Raw genomic sequence first — 26,505 nt, 5'->3', positions numbered from 1 at the left:
AGGAACTACTAATGGTGAACCGTATTCTTATTGTCTGCAGAACACAAGTATCAATAGTATGGGTTGTAGCTGCAGGTCTAGTAAACTAATGAACAAATGTTTAAAGAAGTTGAGAAAATGTAGATTTCCTTCATGCTCATTTAAAATACTTAATACTTTAAGAAGAAAATTTATGTGAGAAATTATATTGTTCAAATTAAACATTATACCACAGGCATGGTTAAGCTACTAGTTTTTCCCGCTATAATTCTTAACATACATTTCCAAATCAGAACATATTACACTTGGGTCATCTTCCCAAATAACAAGCAAACAGCTTTATCATAAGAACTATTAAAATAGTAACATCCAGAATAATAATATGAAAAGATTTTACACTTATATTTATTCTTAGACATAAATGATTCAGTTTCTAACAGTTAAACAGCTGAGTCCAGGAAAGTTTACAGGAACAATCCAACTGGTTTATTGCTCAAATTTCAGTACCTTGTGTTTCCTCCACTTGCATTAAAATCATATTTAAAAGATTGCCTAAGTAATCTTCAATCCTGCCCCAAATTCTAATAAAAACAGCCTATGCACATCTGTGCAATTTTGATAAATTAATATTTCATTAGCTGGAAGAAACATAACTTAACACAATTCCCACATTGGTGATTTGATAAGCATTTTCAAAGGGGCAGGCCTGCATCTGTGGAAAGGCAAAATCCTTATCGGTAACTCTAATTATGCGTTTTCATTTATTTGGGGATAAGTATGCTTTTCACTCTGTCTACCCAATAAAGCCTTTTGATTCTGTGTTCCTACAGATACGAAATAAAGTAAACCATACATTCAAAGATAAGCACTGTAGGACATTTTGTGGTTGCTTCCAAAGCACATTTTCCTGGTCACATTTCTAAGTCTGTTGTTAAAGGTCACGCTGCTGATTAATAGTGAGATACTGTAGCAATTGAGTGGTTAAGAATATGAATATAAGATTAAACTTCTTGGGAATGAGTTTCCACCATTTGCTAGTTATGTGGTCTTGGGCGAGTTATTCAGTCTCTAGGGATCGCAGTTTACACTCCATCAAAACAGTTTATTCTCTAACGAGAAACAAATGAAGCCATGCACTCGGCAGAGTGCCTGGCACACAGTAGGTGCACAATAAATACCAGCCGGTGTCATCACCCTGCTATGTCAGAACCAGAGCATTTTGTGAAGACTTTATTACTCCCTGTAATATGCCCTATGTTCACTCCATCAAGCATGTGTTCTCCTTAGGACAGGTGCCATGTAGTTCTCTCTACCTGGAATGCATCCACCCAGACCTTCTCAAGGTTCGCTCCTTCTCTGCCCAAATGTCTCCTCTTCAAAGAGAGCTTCCCTGAACAAACTTATCTAAAATAGCACCCTCACCCCACAACTTCTATCCTTTTCACTCAGCTTGTTTCTCCTGGACGGCATTTCCTGTACTCGCATTCCTTTCGTGCACTCGTACTTGTGTACTTGTGTGTACTTGTGTATAAACTGTTTGCCCTCTAGAATGCAAGGTTCCCGAGGTGGGCATCTTCTCTGCCTTGTTCACTTCTCTGCCCTCAGGATCTGGAACAGTGCCTGGCACATAGTAGGTGCTCAGGAAATCTCATCTGAATAAAGAGATAGATAACACCCAACTCTCAGAGATAACAGATATAAAGGGAGACATTTTGTACTAAATTGTTGGCTTCATTTAGATATAAAAAATGTGACATTCACTACGGGAAGAACTGCTGCCAGCATGATGAAGAAAGGTCAAGTGAGATGAGAAGCAAGCATGAGGACCAACAGGGGAGATCAAAGTCAGCCCATAAAGAGCCAATCTGTTCAGTACAGTGGGTTCTCCAGATGTGAATTTGCAAAAATCCTTGTGACATCTAAGTTTCTTGAGAGATTTAGCTTTTAGGCACAAAATAACTGAGACAGTGTTTATCTCATTAGACAAATATAAACTTGGCCATGTATAGAGAGATACAAATGAAAATCACTCTACTATTAACATAAACTATTACAAGTTTTACAGACATTAAAACTGCAAACTTCACTGACCCTGTATTGTGACTTATCTATAGCTATATGTCTATATATAAAACGATTGGAGCCATGCACACTGATTTTAGATATTTTGTGAAAAACAGAGTAGAAGAAAAAACCTAGTGGTTAGGACTACGTGCTCTCACTGCTGAGGGTCCCAGTTCGATCCCTGGTTGGGGAACTAAAAACCCCATAAGCCACGCAGCCGAAAAGAAAAACAACCCAGAGGTGGTGACTTTTAATCATTTGTAATAATTTGGTTTATTTCTTTCCGGTCATTTTTTCATTTATAGGTATTTTACATACATATATAGAGCTATATATGTTATATATAGCATGGATATGTAGCTATACATGTTATATATTTTTATACTGTTTTGCATTTAAATAGAACAATCATATCTCTAAGTTACTACAAATTCATCATAATTATTTTTATGGCCAAATTTGCATATGAGTTACTAAGCTATTCCTCATATGCTTACCACTTAAACAGTTCCCATTTCTTTCTCTCATAAACAATTCTAGAATGAATATCTTTGTGTGCAAAATTCTGACCTATTTGTAACTTTTCACTGAAAAATTATCTATGAGAAATGATAAGAATTTTAAAGCCCTGAATATATTTTATATTGGTACCCTTGCTGTAATAGGCTTTGATGTCTTTCTTAATTTAATAGGTTTGGAAAAAAGATATGTTGTAGTTTTGACTATGAGGCATATTTTCTGTAATTATGTACAATGATTCTCTAGTGTAGGTACTAAATGCTCATGTTGATTTTGTGAATCTAGACAACAGTGCCCAAGAGCATATAATGACACAAATGTTTGGAAAGCATATTTTGTATCAAGAGTTTCAAACATGTGTATGTCTCTTGCCCCAGGCATCTCACCTATGATAACCAAGGCTGAGGATATAACCCAACCAGTGGCAAGGGATTTCTGTTCAAAGATGTTGACAGTACTGAAAGCTTGAACCATGATACCCTCTGTGAGTTCACTGGGTGCTTGGCTGTGATTACAAGAGGCTCAGCTTTTCATGTGTGTTTGTGGGGTATGTTTTTCATTTTTGCGAATTGTATTTTCATGTCCTTTCTCCCAGGTATCAGGAGTGCTGAGTTTCAGGTCACGATTGGGCACCTGAAGTTAATACTGCTCTGAAAATGATGGCTTTGGTATCATCAATAAGTAAGTTCAGTGAAGTTGGAATGTATTTTCTTTCATCTAAGGAGTTAGAATCTTGTTTCTCTGAATTGTTTCTTTAAAAATTCTACTGCCATTTTATTCTCCAACTATTTTAAAATACCTATGAAGAAAACAATGCAACTTCTGATATTTATATGATAAGTTATACAAATGACTAATTTTGAGTCAGAAAATGACTATACTTGAGATTTTAAAAATTAAGTTATCCCATATATATATATTATATTTTGACCAAGGAGTTAAAAAGAACACTCAGCATATTGCTATTATTCAACAATTACAAAGAACATAAGTAATAGTTTTGTTTACTGAATAATTATAAAGTAATGTGATTGAATATATCACATTTGAAAAAACAGATATCCAGTTATTATAAACAAAGTAAAAAATTATAGGTATTGTTATTTAATCATCACAAAGAAAATAATAGGAATTCATAAATAATGAAGTATGACTAATTACAATCTGTAAAGGTAAGTTTTATTTCTTATTATTTCAACTGTAAGTTAGTGTTGAGCAAACATATTTAGACTTACTGAGAAGGGAGAACTACACTTGGAATTAAATTCATATTTCCTGCTCTTTAAAGTGTGTGTCAACATCTGATGTAGTTTAAAATTTTACATGTATGCACAGATGCATAATATCCATGTACATATAAAATATGTACCTCTACACACTGTGCTGATTTATGAACTGTATGTAAAGCATCTCCATTTATTACTCTGAATTTTCAGAGGTTTTAAAACAATGAAATGAATGCACTATTTTTGGTATTTAAAATGTCATAGGGCCTATTTGAAGTTTGTATTTACTACAGTTGTTGGTATTTTCCCTGGAAAGAAAAAAATTCTAAAGATAAATAGGCATTATTCGTATTACCTGAAAGTATGTGAATTGAGAATGATAAAGATCTGGATATACATGAAGAGTGGTTCCAATTACGAGCAGCAGCTCGAATTTGTGGAGAGATGAGCTAATATATCCAGTAAATCCCAAACACCATATCTTCAGAAGTGCTTCCAAATCAAAAAGTACCGTAAAAGCCACCTAGAGGAACAAAGGGACAGTGAAATTGTAATCTAAAACTATAATTTATTTCAAAATATTTCATATGGTTGTTAGTGCATGAATTTTAGCCACTATCATATAAAATGAGGAGCCATATCATATAAAAATCTAGAACATTGTTAAAAATACGGTTTTGAAACACACCAACTAGAACCTCACAGACCAAATATATCTTAAGCAATCAGAGAAAAATATGTTAAAATGTTAAATGTTTGTGAGTGGTATTATTTCCTCATTATTCATCATTTGATATTAATTAAAAGTCATCGCCATTTATAGAATTACAGTACTATATACAGAAAGGCTGCATTTTTCTATAATTTGTATTTTCTAAAAGAAGTTTCTACAATGCACAGGATATAGTATAATTACACTTACATATTACTAAGTATAATTAAACTACAATTTAAAAGTTTATATATCATTTATATCTTGGGCCACATAAACAGCAGAGAATTTTGGATTTTATTGGGTTGGCCAAAAAGTTCGTTTGGGTTTTTCCATCACATCTTAGGGAAAAACCCAAACGAACTTTTTGGCCAACCCAATATAACAACGAGTTTATGTGTGTGTGCATATGCACACATAAATTAATATGTTAATATGTCTACATTATTAATTTTATAAATTAACAATCGACATTACTGTGTTAATAGATTCGTTTGATCTCTTAATCTATCACATTAATTCTAGGAATTTGCTATTGCAAATAACAATATTAAAAACATAGCATATTATTTTTCATTTACTTGTCCTATGAATAAGAGCACTCATTTTATAAAGAAGTTTACAACTGGAATTAAAATGGCAATATAATATTAACTTTTTAAATTTTTTATTGGATAGTTGATTTACAATGTTGTGTCAGTTTCAGGTGTACAGCAAAGTGAATCAGTTATACATACATCCAAGCTTTTTTAGATTCTTTTCCCATATAAGTTATTACAGAGTACTGAGTAGAGTTCCCTGTGCTATACAGTAGGTCCTTACTAGTTATCTATTTTATATACAGTAGTGTGTACATGTCAGTGACATAAGATTAACTTCTAATAAAAAAGCACAACTAGTCATAACACACCCCTGTCAGAAGATACCAAATGATTTGTTGGAAGATAGGAAAAAAGGATAGCTTGCTTCTCTTTCTCTAGGCCAACATGGAAGGGATTTTCTTCCACACACATTTGGAAAATGTGAGGAAAGTAGAGTTTTAATAATAACATTTTTAGGACTGGAACATTAAAGGGACTGCAGACGGTTAATTTAGGTGTGAGGAGGAAATTAACATTACTTCTCTAGACCCACCTTGCCTCTTAATTTAAATTGACACGTCCCTTTTAAAAAATGTAATAGACACAGAGAAGAAACTTGTGGTTACCAAAGGGGATAGTGAGGGTGGGACAGATAAATTAAGAGTTTGGGAGTAACATATATACACCACTATATATAAAATAGTTAAACAACAAGGACCTACTCTATAGCACAGGGAACTCAGCTCAAAATCTTGTAATAGCCTATAATGGAAAAGAATCTGAAAAAGAATACACATATATACACACACACACATATATATTTGACTGAATCACTTTGCTGTACACCTGAGACTAACACACTGTAAATTAACTATACTTCAATTTAAAAAAGTGTAACAGAGTAATACATTTTAACTGTGAAATAATACTAAATACACAAAGTATTAATAAAATTCCTGCCCACCTTTCCCAGGTGATTCATGATAACCATGTTTTATATTCCCTCCTCATCCAAACATACATAATCACACAATGGGCTTACATTTTATGTCATTCTTCAGCTTCTCACTAACAATCATGAACGTGCCTTCAGGTTAAGAGATATAAGTTCTACTTATTCTTTTTATCAGCTGCATAATTTTGCATGGTATTCAATGTTTACTTAATTAACATTTTCTCTACTGATTCGTTAAAGGGCGGTACTTCTTGGATAAGGAATCATCAGGAAAAATGGTTAAGCATTTTGCTACTTCAAAAACAGACTGTACTGACCATCCTTACGCAATATCAGTTTTTATTGGGCTTTCCTATCTATAACTAGAATCTCAAACCTGGCACCTCTGGGGCAAAGGACATGTTTGCCCACTTTAAATTTTAGGAAGCATTAAGAGATTACTTTCAAAATGTTACGTTGTCATTTGCCTTTCAGCAAGGTAGGAAAGTGTTTCTTGTCCTAAATCTGTACCATCACCTGATGTAATCAAACTTAATAAAACTTTTGCTTAGCTGTCCAGATGTGTATTGATGACTAGATTATTTTTTTAAAACAATTTTCTGTTCACAACCTTGCCAATTTTCTATGGTGGTGTTTTTCCTTTCTTATCAGTTTTTGGAGTTGTTGATATTAAGGACATTCATCTTTGTCTGCTATATAAACTGAAATATTTTTTCCCTAGTCAATAGTTAGATTTTTAACTCTAGTGGAATTAGTTCTATAAGCACTTTAATTTTTATATGGTCACATGTGTCCATCTTTATAACTTTTTTCTTTACCTTGTACATATAAAGCCTTAGAAGGATTAATAACTAGTCTTCATATCTAGAAACACACACTGTTTTTCTATTTGGCCCATATTCTTTAATAAAATTTTCCTCATAAAGATATATTATTGTTTGATTTTGAAATTTATTTCTATTCATTTAATATTCCAGTCACTAATGAAAATGAATATTTTTTACCTTTTTTTTTTTACCATTTCTACCCAGTTATTTCCAGTGGAAAGAAAAGCTACTGATTTATTTATATTGATTTTTCTCAACTTGCCTTACTAAATTCTTCTATTAATTCTAAAATTTTTAAAATCTCTTGGGCTTTATAAACACACACACACACATATATATATATATATATTTCATGTGCCAATGAAGATATGATGTTTTTCAAGATTTATTTTGGAGTTAATTGTATTAATTCATTAGCTATAATGGTATAGCCAAATAGTAATATATACTAAGTAATGTGGTGGTAATAACAGGAGTCCATAATATGCTCCTTATTTTCAATGAAAGTTTCTCAGTATTCATATATAATGGTTGCAGTGAGCTTAGGGTAATAATTTCTACCATGTTTAAGGACTTTCTTTATTTTACTTAGAGGGCTTTAGCCTTTAATTCATTGAGGCAATGAAATATATCACAGGAGTCCTTGATTTGTATATTCCTAGAATAAACCCTAGATGCTTATGCTGATTTTATTGGATAATATTTTGTTTATAATTTTTGCAGCTACTGTCATAAATACAATTGGTCTGTAATTTTACTTATACTATAATTATAAGGTTTGGGTTAAGCCTATGGTAGCCTTATCAAACTTATTATGGAGTTTCCCATGTTTTGTACAATCTGTAATTTCTTAAATAAAATAAGAGTTATCTCATCTTTGAAAGTAGATAAAAATCCAGCAGAAAAACCACATGGGCCCAATCTTTTTTGTAATGGTAGATCAAAGCTTTCCAATGTTCTTCTGATCAGCTTTCTTACCTCGTCCATCAACTTGGTAGTTTGTACTTTGCCAGGAAATCATTAATTTCCTCTAGATTTTCAAGACCTGTGTTTAGAGTACATTTTTTTTTTTTTCCAGAAAGAACTGGTTCAGCAGAGGGCATGAGATATCTTACAAATTTGCTACCCCTTTAAATCAACTTCTTGGCTGACATTTCGCAGACCTGAAAGTACTGTGATTTTGAACTCCAATCCCACGCGGGCAGGCTTGTGCTGACACATTTTCACAAAGTGTACTCTTTCCCTACTCTTTTGGAGTCGAGGTCAAGACTGAAGGTTTCCCCACTGTTTCCTTCTGAGGGATGGCCGTTTTCCTTCTCTCATTGAGGTACAGACCTCATGTGTTCTGATGTTACATGGGGGTGTCTCTGTTTTGACTCTTCACCTTGAACAGCCCCTCCTTCTGTCCAGGGTACAGCTCTTAAAATGGCAAGTTCTAGGTGACAAGCATATGCAAATACCCTCAGGGCAGCCACTGGCCTTAGAGCCCACTAGCTGTTCTTCATTCACATCAACACAATTTTTGGCCTTGAGAATATTCCTTAATTTTTTTTTGCATGGTCTGCTAAGCATTTAAAATGTTTTAATATTTTAGATGTCACTCCCAGTTTTTTCATAGATGATTTTCAGCCCCTTTCTGGGGCTACTTTGTATGCATCTCCTAGAATCAAGATACTATTTGATTTTGTGTTTAAACATAATCATATTTTCTATGATTTTTAAAAAATCTTGGACCTTCTCTGCCCCAACCTTTAATGAGCCATTTCTCCTTTAAAGGAATATTTTCTATGATTTTTGATAGGAAAATTCAACCCTGTCACATACAGCGTGCCAAAGTTATACCTGGTCTTATGTTTCTAGTTTATTGTATGTCATTGATATTCATCTTTTAACCTTTTCTTGTCTTTTCTGGCTTGGTCAAATTGTTGTTAATGTCTTTTTTCCCCCTTGTTTATTTGGACTCTGCTTTTCTAATCTCCCAGTTTAATTCCCAACTGTCCTACATCAACCTATACTTTTTTTTTTTTGTGGTACGCGGGCCTCTCACTGTTGTGGCCTCTCCCCTTGCGGAGTACAGGCTCCGGACGCGCAGGCCCAGCGGCCATGGCTCACGGGCCCAGCCGCTCCGCGGCATGTGGGATCCTCCCGGACCGGGGCACAAACCCGTGTCCCCTGCAAGGGCAGGTGGACTCTCAACCACTGCGCCACCAGGGAAGCCCAACCTATACTTTTTTATTATTGCATCCAAATAGAATATTGCATCCAAATAGAATAATATCACTCCTAGTGATATCACCCCTCTTCCTAAATTCTGCTTTTTCTGAGATCAACCATCAATTTTTTTTTTTTTGGCCGTGCCACATAGCATACAGGATCTTAGTTCAATGACCAGGGATTGAACCTGTGCCCCCTGCAGTGGAATCGCAGAGTCTTAACCATTGGACCGCCAGGGAAGTCCCAATTCTAGCTTTTTGAATTGTAATTATTTCTTTTTTTTTCGAGGACCCTTACTTGACATTTTAATTACCATCTTCCATTTAGATTCAATACCCACTACTTTTATTTCCTTTTCATCTTATCTATCTAGTTCTCTGGACTGTGAAGCATTTGTCTTAGGCTTAGCATACCTTGGGGTAGTTTCCTCAAATAAACATCCAGGGTTGTATACTGTCTCAATCCTTTTCTATCAAAAGTGCATTTTTAACACTGACATGAATATTTTGGCTGCATACAGTCTTGAGTTGCAGTTCTCTTCTCTCAGTGGTCAATATATATGTTGGTTCACTGCCTTTACTTTCCAATATTGAGGATGAGTCATCCAAAGCACAATATATTTATCTTGATTTTGCAGGTTATTTAAGCCCATTCGGAGGTTTAAAAAAGTTTTTTCTTTATGCTTGCAACCAAGGAAGGTCACCAGGATATGCCTAGGAATGTACCTTTTTTTCATTTATCCTCTCTGAGACTTAGTGAGCTCTTTCAATCTACAGATTTATGCTTTACCTCAGTTTAGGAAAATTTTCTTCTCTCATTTATTATTACTCTTCTTTCTGTTCCCTTTGTCCTTCAGGGGCTCCTATTATTCACATCCGAGTGGCTAGTCTCTTGCTTTTCCCTCATGTTTTCCACCGTTTTTTAATTTTTTCCACTTGCTCTCCTATATTAAAAATTAGCTCTCATCAACGACCATGCCCTTTTCAGCTCACTTTTTGAAAATGTTAGTCAAAGTTCAGAAGGTTTGTTTTTTGCCCTAATTATCTATCTTTGAGACACTGGGGGAAAAAACCCTATTCTCTCTCCCGTCAGTTCTGCTCTACTGGGAAACTCCTGTACTAGATGTTCATCTTGGATTTCCCAGTTCCATCCTCAGTTTCTGAATCCCTTTGTGTAAGAATATTTTTCTTTGCTTGCTCATGGCTATATGCTTTTTGTTTGTTTGTCTGTCTTTAACGGTCTCTTGAGTCAGACAGAGAAAGACAAATATACAACACTGCTTATACGTGGAATCTAAAAAAAGGCTACAAATGAACTAATCTATAAAACAGAAACAGAGTTACAGATGTAGAAAATAAACTTATGGTTACCGGGGGGTAAGGGGGGTAGAGGGATAAACTGGAACATGGGACTGACACATACACAGTACTATATATAAAATAGGTAACTAATAGGGTCCTACTGTATAACACAGGGAACTCTACTCAATACTCTGTAATGGCCTATGTGGGAAAAGAATCTAAAAAAGAGTGGATATATGTATATGCATAACTGATTCACTTTGCTGTACAGCAGAAACTAACACAACATTGTAAATCAACTATACCCCAATAAAAATTTTTTTAAAAAATGCTCTCTTGAGCAGTGGTAAACAAGGGATGGTATGAGGCATCATGTATTTTGTGGTAAAAGACCTAAAACCCCGCAGCCGCTTTGCTGGGTAGCAGGAGGAAGCCGCTTCGTGTCAGGATTCTTCCCAGGCTGGTGGAATCCATTCCTAACTTCCCTCCTGGGAGAAATTCAGCTTCTGGGGAGACTCCCTTTCTGGATCACTGAGATCAACAGGATTCTGTTAGACCTCCCGGGACCACAAGGAACCAGTGGGCAGATGCAACTCCTTTGCAGGGTCAGCCTGAGGCAACCAGAGGACCCAGATCCCTGCAAGTCATAACAAGAGGCAATTCCTCTCTAACCCTGACTTCTCACTCCAGGGCCCGCAGCACGATGAGGAAGTCCAGCACCTGTCCCCTCCCCCAGGCATCCTGGCAGAGTTCAGGAAAAGCTGAAACTCAGATGCATCCGTCCTGAAGGTTCCCCTGCAGCCCGGCCTGGCTGCTGTAACAGCAGAGGGAGCATTGGCCACTGCCCACGTCTCCACTTCTCCCTCACCTGTATTTTTAGGCTTTCACTCCAAAGGAAGGAATGTAATCCATATCAAGGTAGGCTTTTTTTTTTTTAAAGCAGGGAACTACCAATAAATGCCTGAAATATATCCAAATAGATTGTCTAATTACATATAAATACAATTAATCACTTTACTAACTTTGCATTTGCTATCAAAAGACAGATGGAATGACCTGTTTAAATGATCATAATTTATAATAAAATAGGCAGCTGGATTCATCTGCATTATTATTTGCCTGGTGGGAAAACTTATATGCTTTTCAAAGACACTAAAAGGCACTAAAAGTGATTTAGCAAACTATTATGTGATTATGTATAAATACCCATATTCCCACTGATTTTCCTACTAGAATTCCTGATTCCAATTCTCCTGGGAGCAAGTACCTTTTTTTCTAACATAGTTTGTTAATTGTTAACAAGCTAATGTTCCCATTCTCTGAAAACCAGTATCAATCCCAAAGTGCTGAAATTTCATGGAAAAATATTATGCATAAAAATATGTCTAACTTACTTGTAATTATGGGTTATTCTGGAGTGGGGGAGAACTATGTCAGGAATTACAAAAAGGATTTAGGAAAATTAAGTTGTCAGTTATTTTAGTGTAGGTTAGAGGGTTTAGCATAGGATTTCAATTCAGCAGAAGACAATAGTTGGGAAGAATCAGGGTAGAAGCAGTGAGGTTTTTTTAGTAATCTCTTTTCAATCGGTGACTCCAGCCTGCCTCAAGGAACTCAACCTTGACAGTTGCTGGAGAGGGTGGAACTTGCAACCGTCATGCTGTTGGCCGTATAAAAAGGAGGCTAGCGGGCTGTCTGCAGAACCGTTACCTGGAAGGGCTCCCCAGAAGCATCACCTAAGAATGTGTCCAATCTAGAGGTTATCTTCAAATCCTTTTTTTTTTTTTAATTTTTATTGGAGTAGAGTTGATTTACATTGTTGTGTTAGTTTCTGCTGTATGACAAAGTGAATCTGCTATACATAGACATATATCCACTCTTTTTTCGATTCTTTTCCCATATAGGTCATTACAGAGTATTGAGTAGAGTTCCCTGTGCTATACAGTATGTCCTTATTAGTTACCTATTTTATATACAGTAGTGTGTATATATCAATCCCAATCTTCCAATTTATCCCTCCCCCCCCCTTCCCCCTTGGCAACCATAAGTTTGTTTTCTATATCTGTGACTCTATTTCTATTTTGTAAGTAAGTTCATTTGTACCACTTTTTTAGATTCCACATATAAGTGATGTCATATGATATTTCTCTTTCTCTGTCTGACTTATTTCACTCAGTATGACAATCTCTAGGTCCTCTGCAAATCCTTAGCAGTCAGCAGTGCAGCCTCGTCATTCCTAGCCTGGGAGCACCCATGACCTTGGCCCCTAACTCTTCAGTCTCCACATCAAAAAGGTCACGGTGGGACCTTCCCTCTGTCTCGAGCCCTCAGAGTATATTACACCATCGGTGGGTGCTTAAAGCTGAAAGTTGTCTTTTTAACAGTGAAGGCAAGATTTGTAAGAGGATAATAAACTTTTCATAAAGATTTTTGTCACATTACTTGAAAAAAATTGGAAACAATACATGAAAAAAACAAAATATTTCTTTCTTCTTACAATTTTCCTAAGTCAGTGTTTTGCAATCTTTTTTTTTTTTTAACCACCTCCCCGGCCAAGGAGTCTTTTTAGATATTTAGTTTCTAATCACTACACCATATGGAATTTTATTAGCACAGTTATGTTATAAATATAAACATATCAATCTCTTCTTTATATATGGCAAGAATAAGATTTTTTTGCCTCCCCAAGAATAATTTTTATCCCCTTAGAGGTGTTTTCACCTCCCGTTGAGAATTTATGGTGTATAGATAAATCAGGTTTGATGTCACGACAGCAAAGTTTAACTAATATTTTCAGGAATGCAGGTTGTATGAGTTCTTTAAACACCACATTTTATTATTTTCCAAATTTTCATCTTATAATAATACATATGTCATTTAATATCTACTATAACAAGCCCTCTTGTCCTCAAGGAAATTATCAATAAGGGAATGCAGATTTAATTAAAATTAAATAAATTAAGTTAAATTAATAAATTTAAAGGAGTTACTGTCCTAAGAAACATTATTATATCTGTTCTTAGGATGAAAGCACAGAACTTGTGAAAAGATTTTTTTTTTTTAGAATGAAAATTGCAAGAAGTTAGTTTAAAATGCTTGTTTTCCAAAAGAACTTGTAATTGGATTTGTGAGGCTAGCAGGTAAGACAACAAGAGATTGCCAAATTTCTGAAGCCCAGGAGAAAAATAACTGAACAGAAAATGACATGCTTAATATAAATGGAACAATGGAAATTGTTCTGCCCTTTTAATTCAATGAATAATGTATGAACATTTATAGGTGACAAATTATAAATGAGCTGATTGTACTATGCAGGTCTCAGAAGATAAAATAGTAGAGATACTGCCCATATGTGCAAAGATATTTGAAATATATTATCCAAGATTTGTGTTGCAGACTCTATTTCATAATTTCAGAGAAACATAATGGATATTCATGAGAAAATGAATGCATATTTATCACAGAAGAAGATAACAGGACAAATGCAATTCAGGCAACACTATTCTCCTAAATGAAATTCAGCTTAAATAACACCCAAATAAATGATGACCTGCATCATTCCAGAGGTGTCTGTAAATCACCTACTCTTAGTCTATAGTGTAACTTCAATATTCTAGACAGTTAAAGAGCAAACTTTGGAGATGGATCATTGAATAATCAAGAATGTCATTACTGTGTTATTTTTTCACCCAGCAAGATACTGCCCAAATCCTATAGGAACTCATGAAAAAGCTACAGCCAAAAGATACTTATTTAATTAAAGTTTCCCAGAAAATGAAATTAAACTTAATGACAATATGAAAGACTGCTGGTAGAGCAGGATAAGTTACTTTCATAATTCAGTCATTTCTTGTGATTGAGATGAAATACAGTTGTCAGATTTTGTTGGAACTAAAATAAATGGCTCTTTCACTTAATTTCATTTTAACAAATATCATAAAGCCAAATGTCTTCAGAGGAACACAGAAATCACTTTGCTAGAAAAGATAACTTCCTGTAGGATGGCAAAATGATTCTATGCTTATGAAAGCCCTTCTGTTTCAAAACACAGAACAATCATAGAAAAAGAGGAAACCAAAGAGACACCCTGGAGTTTCTAAATGAGGTAAACCTCTCTCTCGACCAGAAATGCAACAGGGATATGCTGTTATAACTTCACTGTTCTCCTCTCTCTCCCACCAATTTATGAGTTTCTTAAAAGAGGAATTTTGTTAAAATTGTGAATCTTCTGTGCGTAAGGCTGTGCTGATAAACTTCTGTTAAACATACAATCTAGTGGATATACAGATATATTTATATTTTTTATATAATAATAGGACAGTATTGTTCAAGTTTTATTCTTTATTAAGAAAATGAGACTATACATTGTAAAATATAATTATGTTCATTATAACATGTGATTTTATGTATGTTAATGACAATGACTTATCTTAGATCAAAATGAAACTCTTACAAAAGAAAGTAACTCTTTACCTCTTTATGTTTATGTAGAGCCTAGAAAACAAAGAATAGTTTTCCCTGTTTCTCAACTAATTCTAAATTTACGTTAGTTGATCCAAAGTAACTAAACAAGTCCCCAGCTTCACAGTAGAAGCTAAGCAGGTTAATTTATGCTTAAAGGATGTTTTTTAGACTGCATGTTGACTCCTATTGGGTAGAGTGGTTTATTTTGGATTTTCAAAATAATTTATTCTGGAATATGTGGGAACTCAAGAAATTACTTCTCTGAAAGCTCATGGCCTCTTGTGATCTATTTTAAAGGTAAACATTTCAAAATATTACATAATGCTATTACCTTAAACACTATGTCATTATAGTCCATAAACTTGAATTGCTGTTATTATAGCCATTTTGAGGATTAAATGAGATAATGAATTCCTTTAAAGCACTTGGCAACATAATGGAACCTCTAAAAAAATGGTAGCTATTATGTTGTTAGTCTTACTATATTTGAATTTAACCCATGGGGATGTTAGTTTGCATGCTCTGTGTTTCTACAGCTTAAACCAAGATCAAGCTCAATGCTTATTTTCATAAATAAAATTTCACTGGGACACAACCCTTCTGAGGCCACATTCACTTTTTGCACAACAGCAGTAGAGGTGAGTAGTTGAAACAGAGGGCACATGGCCTGAAAAGCCTGAAATGTTTACTATCTGGCTCTTCAAGAAAAAGTCTGTTGACTCCTGGCTTAAGCCCAAACCATCTTTACCAATTTTTTTAAAAGAGAGTATTTCATAAAAAATTAAGTGTGATTAAAATGACTTATCCACACTCATTTAAAACAAACCATGTGCAAGTTTCTGATACAAAGAAAAGAGATAATGTGATTTGAATAAAGACCAAACATGCTTTGGGAAACTCAGACACCCCAAATCGATAAATAGATGTGAACAAATTCTGAATGTTTCAGTAGTTCAAGAATAAAGTGATGTCTATACATTTTGTAAGTGAACTAAACCTCTACTACGTTGTTTATGAAAATCAAATTTACTTTCAGTGGTTTGGGAAGTGGGCAACAATTAATAGAAACACATGTGCCAGATTTTACTATACAATCCTTCCTGATTTTTTTTTAATAATCTTTTTTTAAAAGAATTTTTTTGTGTGTGGACCATTTTTAAAGTCTTTATTGAATTTCTTACAATATTGCTTTTGTTTTATGTTTTGGATTTTTTGCTGTAAGGCATATGGGACCTTAGCTCCCTGACCAGGGATCAAACTCGCACCCCCTACATTGGAAGGCGCTTGTCTTAACCACTGGACAGCCAGGGAAGTCCCTCTTTCTGATTTTTTAAATTAAAAAATAGTACTATATACAAAAAAGAACAATGACAAGGATTTTTCAACTACCAATGGACGCTACCTATACACTTAAATAGTATCAATGAACTCTACATTAAAATATTTGAAATTTTGTTGGAATTTCTTACAGCGTGATCATAAATCAGCTAACACACATAAACACATTAGGAAAGAGATCAATTTTGTTTATGAAAAAATTAGGTAAAATTTACTGGAGGATTCTGTTCTGTTCTTCTGTTCCCAGAATGGCTTATGTATTTACTGTATAGGATTGATTTAGTACGGCTGAGTATGCACACTGGGCTACAAAGGAAATGTTAATGGAATCTCTAAATATCCAGGGCTCCCTCAGAAGCAAATATAATTTGCTCCTTCCAGTGAGACAGGCATAAGGTCAATCACGTGTAGCCATTTCTGTTTTTATTCTAGGCATTTCTGTCATCAGCCTTTTTGCCTCTGGTTCTAATGCTATTGTGTAATTCTTCCACCTCACCTCTCTTCCCTCCTCATTCCACCCAGAGCCTTTAACTAACCTTTGGGTTTCTCGTTCCCTGTTAAACAATTTCTTCTTCACTCTCGATCTCTGAGCACAGAGTCCGCTTCTTCTATCCTTGTCTCTACCGGTCCTGTCCCAAATGCATGACTACCCCCACTGCCCTGTCCAGAAAAGGATACTCATGCTCCAATGCCCCGTGTGGCCCATGGAGGACAAGGTGTGGATGAGGAAGAGATGCCCCACCCATTACTGCTCCACACCCCTTTGAGATGTACTCCATCAGGTGAAAACCCCCTCTCCCACACTCTCCCCATGCCCTCGATAGAGGGCCCTCTATTGATCTCTGTTCACTTCTCTGTCAGTCACTCCCACGTGCCACTTACACTCCCTTCCAGAAGAACTGGCCTCAACGCTCAATGACGTGTGTCACTGTGAAGATTTAGCCAACACCATACCCCGATAGTTCCCTGCCATCTTTGCCTTGACTCCATCATTACGTCTGAGCCACCCACATCCATAGAACACCCTATATTTTGTATTTAGTTACCCAGAATTATTCTGAAATATAAATCCTGCACCCCGCTCTCTGATCACAACCTTACCTTCTAGCTCTCTTACTCCATCCCTTTAACTATACCTGTTCTTTGACCATTGGAGACCCTTGATCCTTCATTTTTACTCTTTCATTCTCCTCTTATTTTCCCTCTTTTCATATCCAACCTAGACCACAGGGTCATCATTTCAACTCCTTTGCCAACCACCCATGTTCCCTGATCCCTTGTCTCTCAGCTCCACTAGACTGAAAAAGCTCTAGAGTTGGATCAATCCAAATGTTGCCTTTCTCCCTTTTATGAAAGGCCGAAAAAAGTCACAGGCCTGTCTCAATTGGCATCGCTATAAATTTGTAGTCTCAATCTTCAGTGCTGCATTCGATGTATCAGTCATTAGCTTTTTGCATTCTCCACATGACCCGTGTCCTATCTCTCTTCTCCACAAGCTTCCCACTTCACCGTCTCATCATCAGGCTGGATGAGACCTTGTTTCCTACTTCACAGGACAGACGGAAATTACTTGATTGGGATTCCTTCAAGTCCCATCCCTGTGTTAGAAATTCACCTGCAAGGATGACCCTTGGTCCATGTTCCCCGCTGCTTTCAATGACAAGCCATGCTTTCTGTGCTGGATTTGCAGCAAAATTATACCCATTTTTCAGGTGTTGGGCTGGACATAATTTCTTCATGAGCCCCTGTCATTTGTTCTCCACAGCATAAAAAGTTGTTATTGTTCACCGTCTATATTTTTGCTAAACTGTAAGCTCCATATACGACACAGCTATCAGGCAGTGTCACATCACAGAGACTCTACTACAGTGAAAGTCTAATACTAATGATATTTTCTTACAGGAAACAAACCTCCACAAGAGAGGAATTCATAAGTGACTCCTTAAAAGGTTCTTGACACCCACATAGATGTTTATATTCAACAGCTGTATACTATCAATTCTTTTTCTGAAAAGTTGATGTGTTGGTGGACTGACTTTTTATTAACCAAATCCATTTTTAAATGCACTGGGAGAATTCTGCATATATAAGGAACTCAACTATAAGGCAAATTGATTTTGTACATGAAAAGTGGTTTTGTAATAAAAATAATCACATTGCGGGCTTCCCTGGTGGCGCAGTGGTTGAGAATCTGCCTGCCAATGCAGGGGACACGGGTTCGAGCCCTGGTCTGGGAAGATCCCACATACCGTGGAGCAACTAGGCCCGTGAGCCACAACTACTGAGCCTGCACGTCTGGAGCCTGTGCTCTGCAACAAGAGAGGCCGCGATACTGAGAGGCCCGCGCACCGCGACGAAGAGTGGCCCCCGCTTGCTGCAACTAGAGAAAGCCCCTGCACAGAAACGAAGACCCAACACAGCCAAAAATAAATAAATAAATATTTTTTAAAAAAATCACATTGCGATGTTTCTGCTTTTTAAGTTGTCTTTTTCATATATTGGATTTCTTGAAGTGTAGCACAGCTGGATATGCATTCCTCACTTATATGATGAATGGGTTTTGAAAGAGCTGTCTGTCAATTTTTACATAAGTACATAACCACTGAATTCTAAGATATATTTTAGAAATAATTTTTTACAATGAAAAAAAGTAGTGGTCTCTGGAAATCATTAAAAAATATTTAAGAATCAAATATTAACAAAGTTACCCCAGCAATAAGAAGTCTATTACAAAACTCTGGTATGGGATGCGGAGTGCTGGATGATGCTAATTTAATCACTAAACCTACCTGTTCCTGACTGGACATCTTTAGTGCAGGTTGCAACACCTCAGATTTTTAGAACAGAAATCCTTCAGTTTCTCCCCAGCCCCCTCCCTGGTACTGTTGAGCTGACTTGCTCATTTATAATATTCTGATTCTGTGCTTTGCTTACACTTAGGAGGAAACAGACTAACACAACATGACAAAGGAGAGAAAATGAGAGGTTGATAGGAAAATAGCAAGATGGCCAGAGTAACCGTGGGGCAAGGTTACCGTGGCAATGTGACACACTGTGGGAAAGATCACTCAGGCCCAGGGCGACAGGAAACAAATCAGGCAACACAGTGACCAAGGGAAACACCTCTGAAGCAGACAATGAATCAGCTTTGGTCAGAGTCAAGTAATTAACAAACTGCAATTTTCACATTGAAAAAAGGTGCTATGACTAGCCGAGGTTTTCGTGTACCTTGAAAAGTGATCTGCACCCCGTGAGCTGCTTACCTCCGCAAGATAGAACTCGTCGTATTGCCTTCTGAAGGTTTCTCCTTTGTGATAGTTGCTGGCAGCCACTATCACATCCACAGTCACCATGCTCAGGATGAACATGTGGAAGACGGATGACCGCATCATTTGCTGAGGAGGCAAAACAGATGGACTCTTAACAAAGAAACAAACCCGTGATTCAACAGAACTATGTGCTTAGGCCTTGGTCTGCAACATCTTTGTGATATGCTGCTGTGCAGAACAGTCTTTTTTTAAAAAAAATTTATTTTATTGACGTATAGTTGATTTACAATGTTGTGTTAATTTCTGCTGTACAGCAAACTGATTCAGTTATACATACATACATTGACACATTCCTTTTCAGATTCTTTTCCGTTATGGCTTATCACAGGATATTGAATATAGTTCCCTGTGCTCTACAGTAGGGCCTGTTGTTTATCCCTTCTATATAATAGTTTGCGTCTGCTAATCCCAAACTACCAATCCTTCCCTCCCCCACTCCCCTGCCCCTTGGCAACCACATGTCCAGAACAGTCCTTCTAAGATAACTTGATGAATGTCACTAAATAGTGTGAGCAAAGGAATCATTTTTCTGCAGGCAGCTAAAAAATAACTGGGGAGACAGTTTCAGAGACTTTTGGTTAAAAGCTGAAAATACATTTCATTGAACTTGTATACAGCCTGTATCTTAATTTTCACTGATTAGTTAGGAAGCTTTTATCCTTACTACTGACTCTGTGCAGAAATTATTTTTGGAAAGCTGATACCACATAACAAGTATTGCTTTATTCTGTTAAGAGAAAGAGCTACTGCTGAGGAAAGCATTTTAGAGATAATCATAAAAGCAGAAAAGTGGGAGAAACCTAAGATCTATTTATTTTTAAATTTATTGCCTCTGTAAATTATTTATTTCTTTAAATTACTATTTTTAATAATTTACTCTCTATGTTTTAAACCACTTTATTGAGGTATGGTTGACTTTAAAAAAAGTGGTACATATTGAATGTATACAACTCAAGGAGCTTGGGGGTAAAAATACACCCATGAAAGCATCACCATCATCAAGGCCATATACATATCCGTCACCTCCCAAAGCTTCCTTTCAACTCCATTATTATTATTATTAGTGGTAAGAACACAACATAAGATCTATCCTCTTAGCAAATTTTAAATATACAATAGAGTATTGCTAACTACAGGCACTTATGCTGTATAGTAGACCTTCAGAATTTATTTATCTTATATATTGGAACTTTGTACCCTCTGCATAAATATGTTATTGAAAATTATACTACAACTAATAATAGCTAATGTCTATATTTATAATTATTATGTGCCTGGAGCTGTTGTAGGTGCTTTACATAAATTAACTCATTTAATGTCATAACGGCCCTAGGAAGTTACTCTAACTTTATAGAGAAGGAAACTGAGGCTCAGAGAAGTTAAATAACTTCCTGTCTGACACACACGTGTTGAAGATGGAACCACAATTTGGACCCAAGTCTGGTCCAAGTCTGCTGCCTATACTGAGGTGAAATAATTAGGCATTCCAAAAAAATGACTATTATTATAATAGCTACCATGTATTGAATACTATAAGTATGTTATTTATTTCATTTCTTTTCATCTCCACCATATACACAGTGGGATATATTACTCACTTCTTCCAGTGAGTTCAGAAAGATTAAGTCATTTGTCCAAGGCCACACAGCAAGTATACAGCAGAGCCAGGCTCCGTACCCATGTCTGTTTAAGTCCATTCTGGTAGCCCCTGCCCACTGTGGGGTAGGAAGTATATAAAAGGACAGAGTAGAAGCTGAAGGCCCTGGGCAGAAGAAGGAGGAGAGAGAGGCTGACCACATAACAAACCACTGAATCACATCCCTTGGCGCCAACTGCCCAGGGACTGGTGCCACCATGTAGCACGGTCTCGCCTGTTCTTAGTACTTACAGACACATAAGGACACCATTTGATCTCGACCTGAGACTCCTTCGGTCTTTGCAACTGAAAGAACATAACTAAAGCAGAACCTAAGAACAGAAAAAGAGGCAAAGGGTGCCTCTGAACCCACCACTGGCTCTCTGCATCCACATATGCACATTCATATGGCTTCATGGCCCTGCAGTCAGCAACAGCACGGGCTCTGAGCCAAAGTGCGTGGAGCTGAAACTCTACCACATACGAACTCTGGCCCTGAGCAAGATACTTAAACCTCTCTGTGCCTCAGTTTTCCCATCAGTAAAATGGAGACAAAACTGGCTACTCTAAAAGTTGTTATCATAAACAAGTAAATATCTGTAAGCTCTTACATCAGCACTTGCATATTATAAATGTTCTATTAAGATTTGCAGTAAAAAAAATGCAGTTCTGTGAATGAGGTCTTTTTCTGTTCAGGAATGAGAAATAAATTGTACTAGGTCAAAGAATTAATTATGTTGTATATTTGAGTCCAGAGCCAAGTGAGATAAATAAAAGTAATAAAGTCTAATAATGTGAGAGATGTCAGAGCCATTGGAAAAGCAGATATCTAATAAGGTTGTGTGTCACCATGGCTACTGATGCATTCTTACATCCATTTATTTGCCCTTGACTTTATTTTATGGGTAATACAAAATCAAGTTCCAGAACTGTCAATCAACATATTTAAATGCACATCAATTTGCTTGCAGGAACTACTGACCTTCATAAAGTAGATAAGCAGATCAGTGGCCAAGTTTCTATCCTCACTAGAATTTTTATTTAGTCTTTCTTGCATTGTGAGAGTTAAATTCCATAACTATTATTCCTTTTCTATACTCTTTTCAATATAATGTTCTATTAAAAACATTTCAACTGATTTCCACTTCATCTGCATGACAGAAAAGCCACAACTTTCTATTTTCCTTAGCTGTGGATTTATGTCTTAAGTAAACTGTTATTACTGAAAGGTCCAAACAAAGCTTTTAGCCATGGCTGTCAAAAAACTTTTAAATTGGTTTTGTAACTGTCACAGCTTCACTTTGGTGCTGTCATTATAATCAGATTATTTTTTGTCTGAATGTCTACATATCCCTGTTGGTACAGAGTCATTAAAGTAATCACTTACAATGGATTTTGATATGCTATAATCACCATTGCTCGGCTGACTTTCTCCAAAGTAATAACTTTCAAATATTAAATAAGAATTAAGGTAATCAGTATGTGCAGTAGCCAAATTTAAATAATAAAACCAGTAACTTTAGCTTTAAAGATAGAGCTAGCTACACAGACCACTTCAACTCAATCCAATGCAACCAACGTTTGAACTTGGCTACAGGCTTCCTTAGTGCAGAACGGCTGGCAACATTACACTCAGAGTCACACTTACATCCATAGGACAGTCCAAATTTATACCCCGCGATTTTTCATTTTGTTATAAAAATTAATGTAAAGGAAAATGTTAAAGTTGTAAGTGCCAAAAAATATTATATAACTTGAGATTTTCACAATTGTATGATTTAATATGGATGTAGGCTATACAGATAAACTTACACATACATATATATATGTATATATGTATGTGTGTGTATATATATTTATATATATATATATATATTTATAGATATATTTAATATAAGACTCTTCAGATCCTGCCTACACATTAGCTTTTTAAAAAATCCCTTCAATTGCAATGTCTTTTTTTTTTTTTTTTTGCGGTATGCGGGCCTCTCACTGTTGTGGCCTCTCCCGTCAAGGAGCACAGGCTCCGGACGCGCAGGCTCAGCGGCCATGGCTCAAGGGCCTAACCGCTCCGCAGCATGTGGGATCTTCCCGGACCGGGGCACGAATCAGTGTCCGCTGCATCGTCAGGCGGACTCTCAACCACTGTGCCACCAGGGAAGCCCTGCAATGTCATTTTGATTTATATTTTTAAACCATCAGAAAAAGTTTGCACATGTTTTGAGTTTGGCTTTGATCCAAGACCTACTGATTTCTGTATGTGACAGTTGGAATTATCAAAATATGAAGAAGAGACTACAGCAGAATCATCCCCAAGGCAGCAATGTCAGGAATGCTCAGAAGCCTTGTTATGCAAAGTGTGGTCCCTGGACCAGCAGCTTCCTGGGAGTGTGTTAGAAATGCAGAGACCTACTGAATCAGAATCTGCATCTTTAGCTGTGATTAATGTGGATAGTAAAGTTTGAGAAGCTCTGTTGTAGAGGAAACTCCTAAGTAGCAGGTTAAACTGGGTGACCTATAAAATGTTTTACGCATTCACAATTTTATGATTCTAAAAGCTTGTAATCACTGACTAAAACATATAACAAATACTGGCTGGCATATTATGGCTCTATATTAAGAAACATCATCACAAAAATGGATGTCCACCTCCCAGTGCCTCAACTCCAAAATCAAAAATCAATTAAACCGGGGAGCTTCCGGGAAGATGGCGGAAGAGTAAGACGCGGAGATCACCTTCCTCCCCACAGATACACCAGAAATACATCTACACGTGGAACAACTCCTACAGAACACCTACTGAACGCTGGCAGAAGACCTCAGACCTCCCAAAAGGCAATAACCCCCCCCACGTACCTGGGTAAGGCAAAAGAAAAAAGAATAAACAGAGACAAAAGGATAGGGACGGGACCTGCACCAGTGGGAGGGAGCCGTGAAAGAGCAAAGATTTCCACACACTAGGAAGCCCCTTCACGGGCGGAGACTGCGGGTGGCGGAGGGGGGAAGCTTCGGAGCCGCGGAGGAGAGCACAGCAACAGGGGTGAGGAAGGCAAAGCGGAGAGATTCCCACACAGAGGATCGGTGCCGACCAGCACTCACCAGCCCGAGAGGCTTGTCTGCTCCCCCGCCGGGGCGGGCGGGGCTGGGAGCTGAGGCTCGGGCTTCGGGTCGGAGCGCAGGGAGAGGACTGGGGTTGGCGGCGTGAACACAGCCTGCAGGGGGTTAGTGCGCCACGGCTAGCGGGGAGGGCGTCAGGGGAAAAGTCTGGACCTGCCGAAGAGGCAAGAGACTTTTTCTTACGTCTTTGTTTCCTGGTGCGCGAGGAGAAGGGATTGAGAGCGCTGCTTAAAGGAGCTCCAGAGACGAGCGCGAGCCGCGGCTAAAAGCGCGGACCCCAGAGACGGGCATGAGACGCTAAGGCTGCTGCTGCCGCCACCAAGAAGCCTGTGTGCGAGCACAGGTCACTATCCACACCCCCCTTCCGGGGAGCCTCTGCAGCCCGCCACTGCCAGAGTCCCGTGATCCAGGGACAACTCCCCCGGGAGAACGCACGGCGCGCCTCAGGCTGGTGCAACGTCACGCCGGCGCAACGTCACGCCGGCCTCTGCCGCCGCAGGCCCGCCCCCCACTCCGTGCCCCTCCCTCCCCTCCGGCCTGAGTGAGCCAGAGCCCCCGAATCAGCGGCTCCTTTAACCCCGTCCTGTCTGAGCGAAGGACAGACACCCTCCAGCAACCTACACGCAGAGGCGGGGCCAAATCCAAAGTTGAGCCCCGGGAGCTGTGAGAACAAAGAAGAGAAAGGGAAATCTCTCCCAGCAGCATCAGAAGCAGTGGATTAAAGCTCCACAATCAACTTGATGTACCTGCATCTGTGGAATACATGAATAGACAACGAATTATCCCAAATTGAGGAAGTGGACTTTGAGAGCAAGATTTATGATTTTTTTCCCCTCTTCCTCTTTTTGTGAGTGTGTATGTGTATGCTTCTGTGTGAGATTTTGTCTGTATAGCTTTGCTTCCACCATTTGTCCTAGGGTTCTATCTGTCCGTTTTTTTGTTTTATTTTTTAAATTTTTTTCTTTTTTTCTTAATAATTATTTTTTATTTTAAAAATTTTATTATATTTTATCTTACTTTTATTTTACTTTATCTTCTTTCTTTCTTTTTTTCCTTCCTTCCCTCCCTCCTTCCTACCTTCCTCCCTCCCTCCCTCCCTTCTTTCTTTCTTTCTTTCTTTCTACTTCTACTAATTCTTCCTTTCTAATTTTTCTCCCTTTTATTCTGAGCCGTGTGGATGAAAGGCTCTTGGTGTTGCAGCCAGGAGTCAGTGCTGTGCCTCTGACGTGGGAGAACCAACTTCAGGACACTGGTCCACAAGAGACCTCCCAGCTCCACATAATATCAAACGGCAAAAATCTCCCAGAGATTTCCATCTCAACACCAGCACCCAGCTTCACTCAACGACCAGCAAGCTACAGTGCTAGACACCCTATGCCAAACAACTAGCAAGACAGGAACACAACCCCACCCATTAGCAGAGAGGCTGCCTAAAATCATAATAAGTCCACAGACACCCCAAAACACACCACCAGACGTGGACCTGCCCACCAGAGAGACAAGATCCAGCCTCATCCACCAGAACACAGGCACTAGTCCCCTCCACCAGGAAGCCTACACAACCCACTGAACCAACCTTAGCCACTGGGGACAGACACCAAAAACAATGGGAACTACGAACCTGCAGCCTGCAAAAAGGAGACCCCAAACACAGTAAGATAAGCAAAATGAGAAGACAGAAAAACACACAGCAAATGAAGGAGCAAGATAAAAACCCACCAGACCTAACAAATGAAGGGAAATAGGCAGTCTACCTGAAAAAGAATTCAGAATAATGATAGTAAAGATGATCCAAAATTTTGGAAATAGAGAAAATGCAAGAAACATTTAACAAGGACCTAGAAGAACTAAAGATGAAACAAGCAATGGTGAACAACACAATAAATGAAATTAAAAATACTCTAGATGGGATCAGTAGCAGAATAACTGAGGCAGAAGAACGGATAAGTGACCTGGAAGATAAAATAGTGGAAATAACTACTGCAGAGCAGAATAAAGAAAAAAGAATGAAAAGAAATGAGGACAGTCTCAGAGACTTCTGGGACAACATTAAATGCACCAACATTCGAATTATAGGGGTTCCAGAAGAAGATGAGAAAAAGAAAGGGACTGAGAAAATATTTGAAGAGATTATAGTTGAAAACGTCCCTAATATGGGAAAGGAAATAGTTAATCAAGTCCAGGAAGCACAGACAGTCCCATACAGGATGAATCCAAGGAGAAATACGCCAAGACACATATTA

General features: G+C 37.5%; 1 protein-coding gene across 1 annotated transcript in view; it reads right to left on the bottom strand.

The window, feature by feature from the left end:
- The window catches only part of NALCN (sodium leak channel, non-selective), a 279,093-nt gene that overhangs the window by 150,839 nt on the left and 101,749 nt on the right, over window positions 1-26,505 (bottom strand). Inside the window, exons 10-11 of the mRNA XM_089899398.1 lie at window positions 19,444-19,575; window positions 4,144-4,311 (exon numbers count right to left, since the gene is read on the bottom strand). Of these exons, the coding sequence (XP_089755524.1) occupies window positions 4,144-4,311; window positions 19,444-19,575 (300 nt within the window). The remainder of the gene's footprint in view (window positions 1-4,143; window positions 4,312-19,443; window positions 19,576-26,505) is intronic.

The sequence above is a fragment of the Delphinapterus leucas genome, chromosome 18 (genome assembly GCF_059928025.1).
Source record: "Delphinapterus leucas isolate spDelLeu-1000000601 "Yukka" chromosome 18, BTC_Dleu_Yukka2, whole genome shotgun sequence".
NCBI classification, from domain to species: Eukaryota; Metazoa; Chordata; class Mammalia; order Artiodactyla; family Monodontidae; genus Delphinapterus; species Delphinapterus leucas.
The sequence above is the reverse complement of the archived record's forward strand: the minus strand, read 5'-3'. Positions and strand labels throughout refer to the sequence as shown.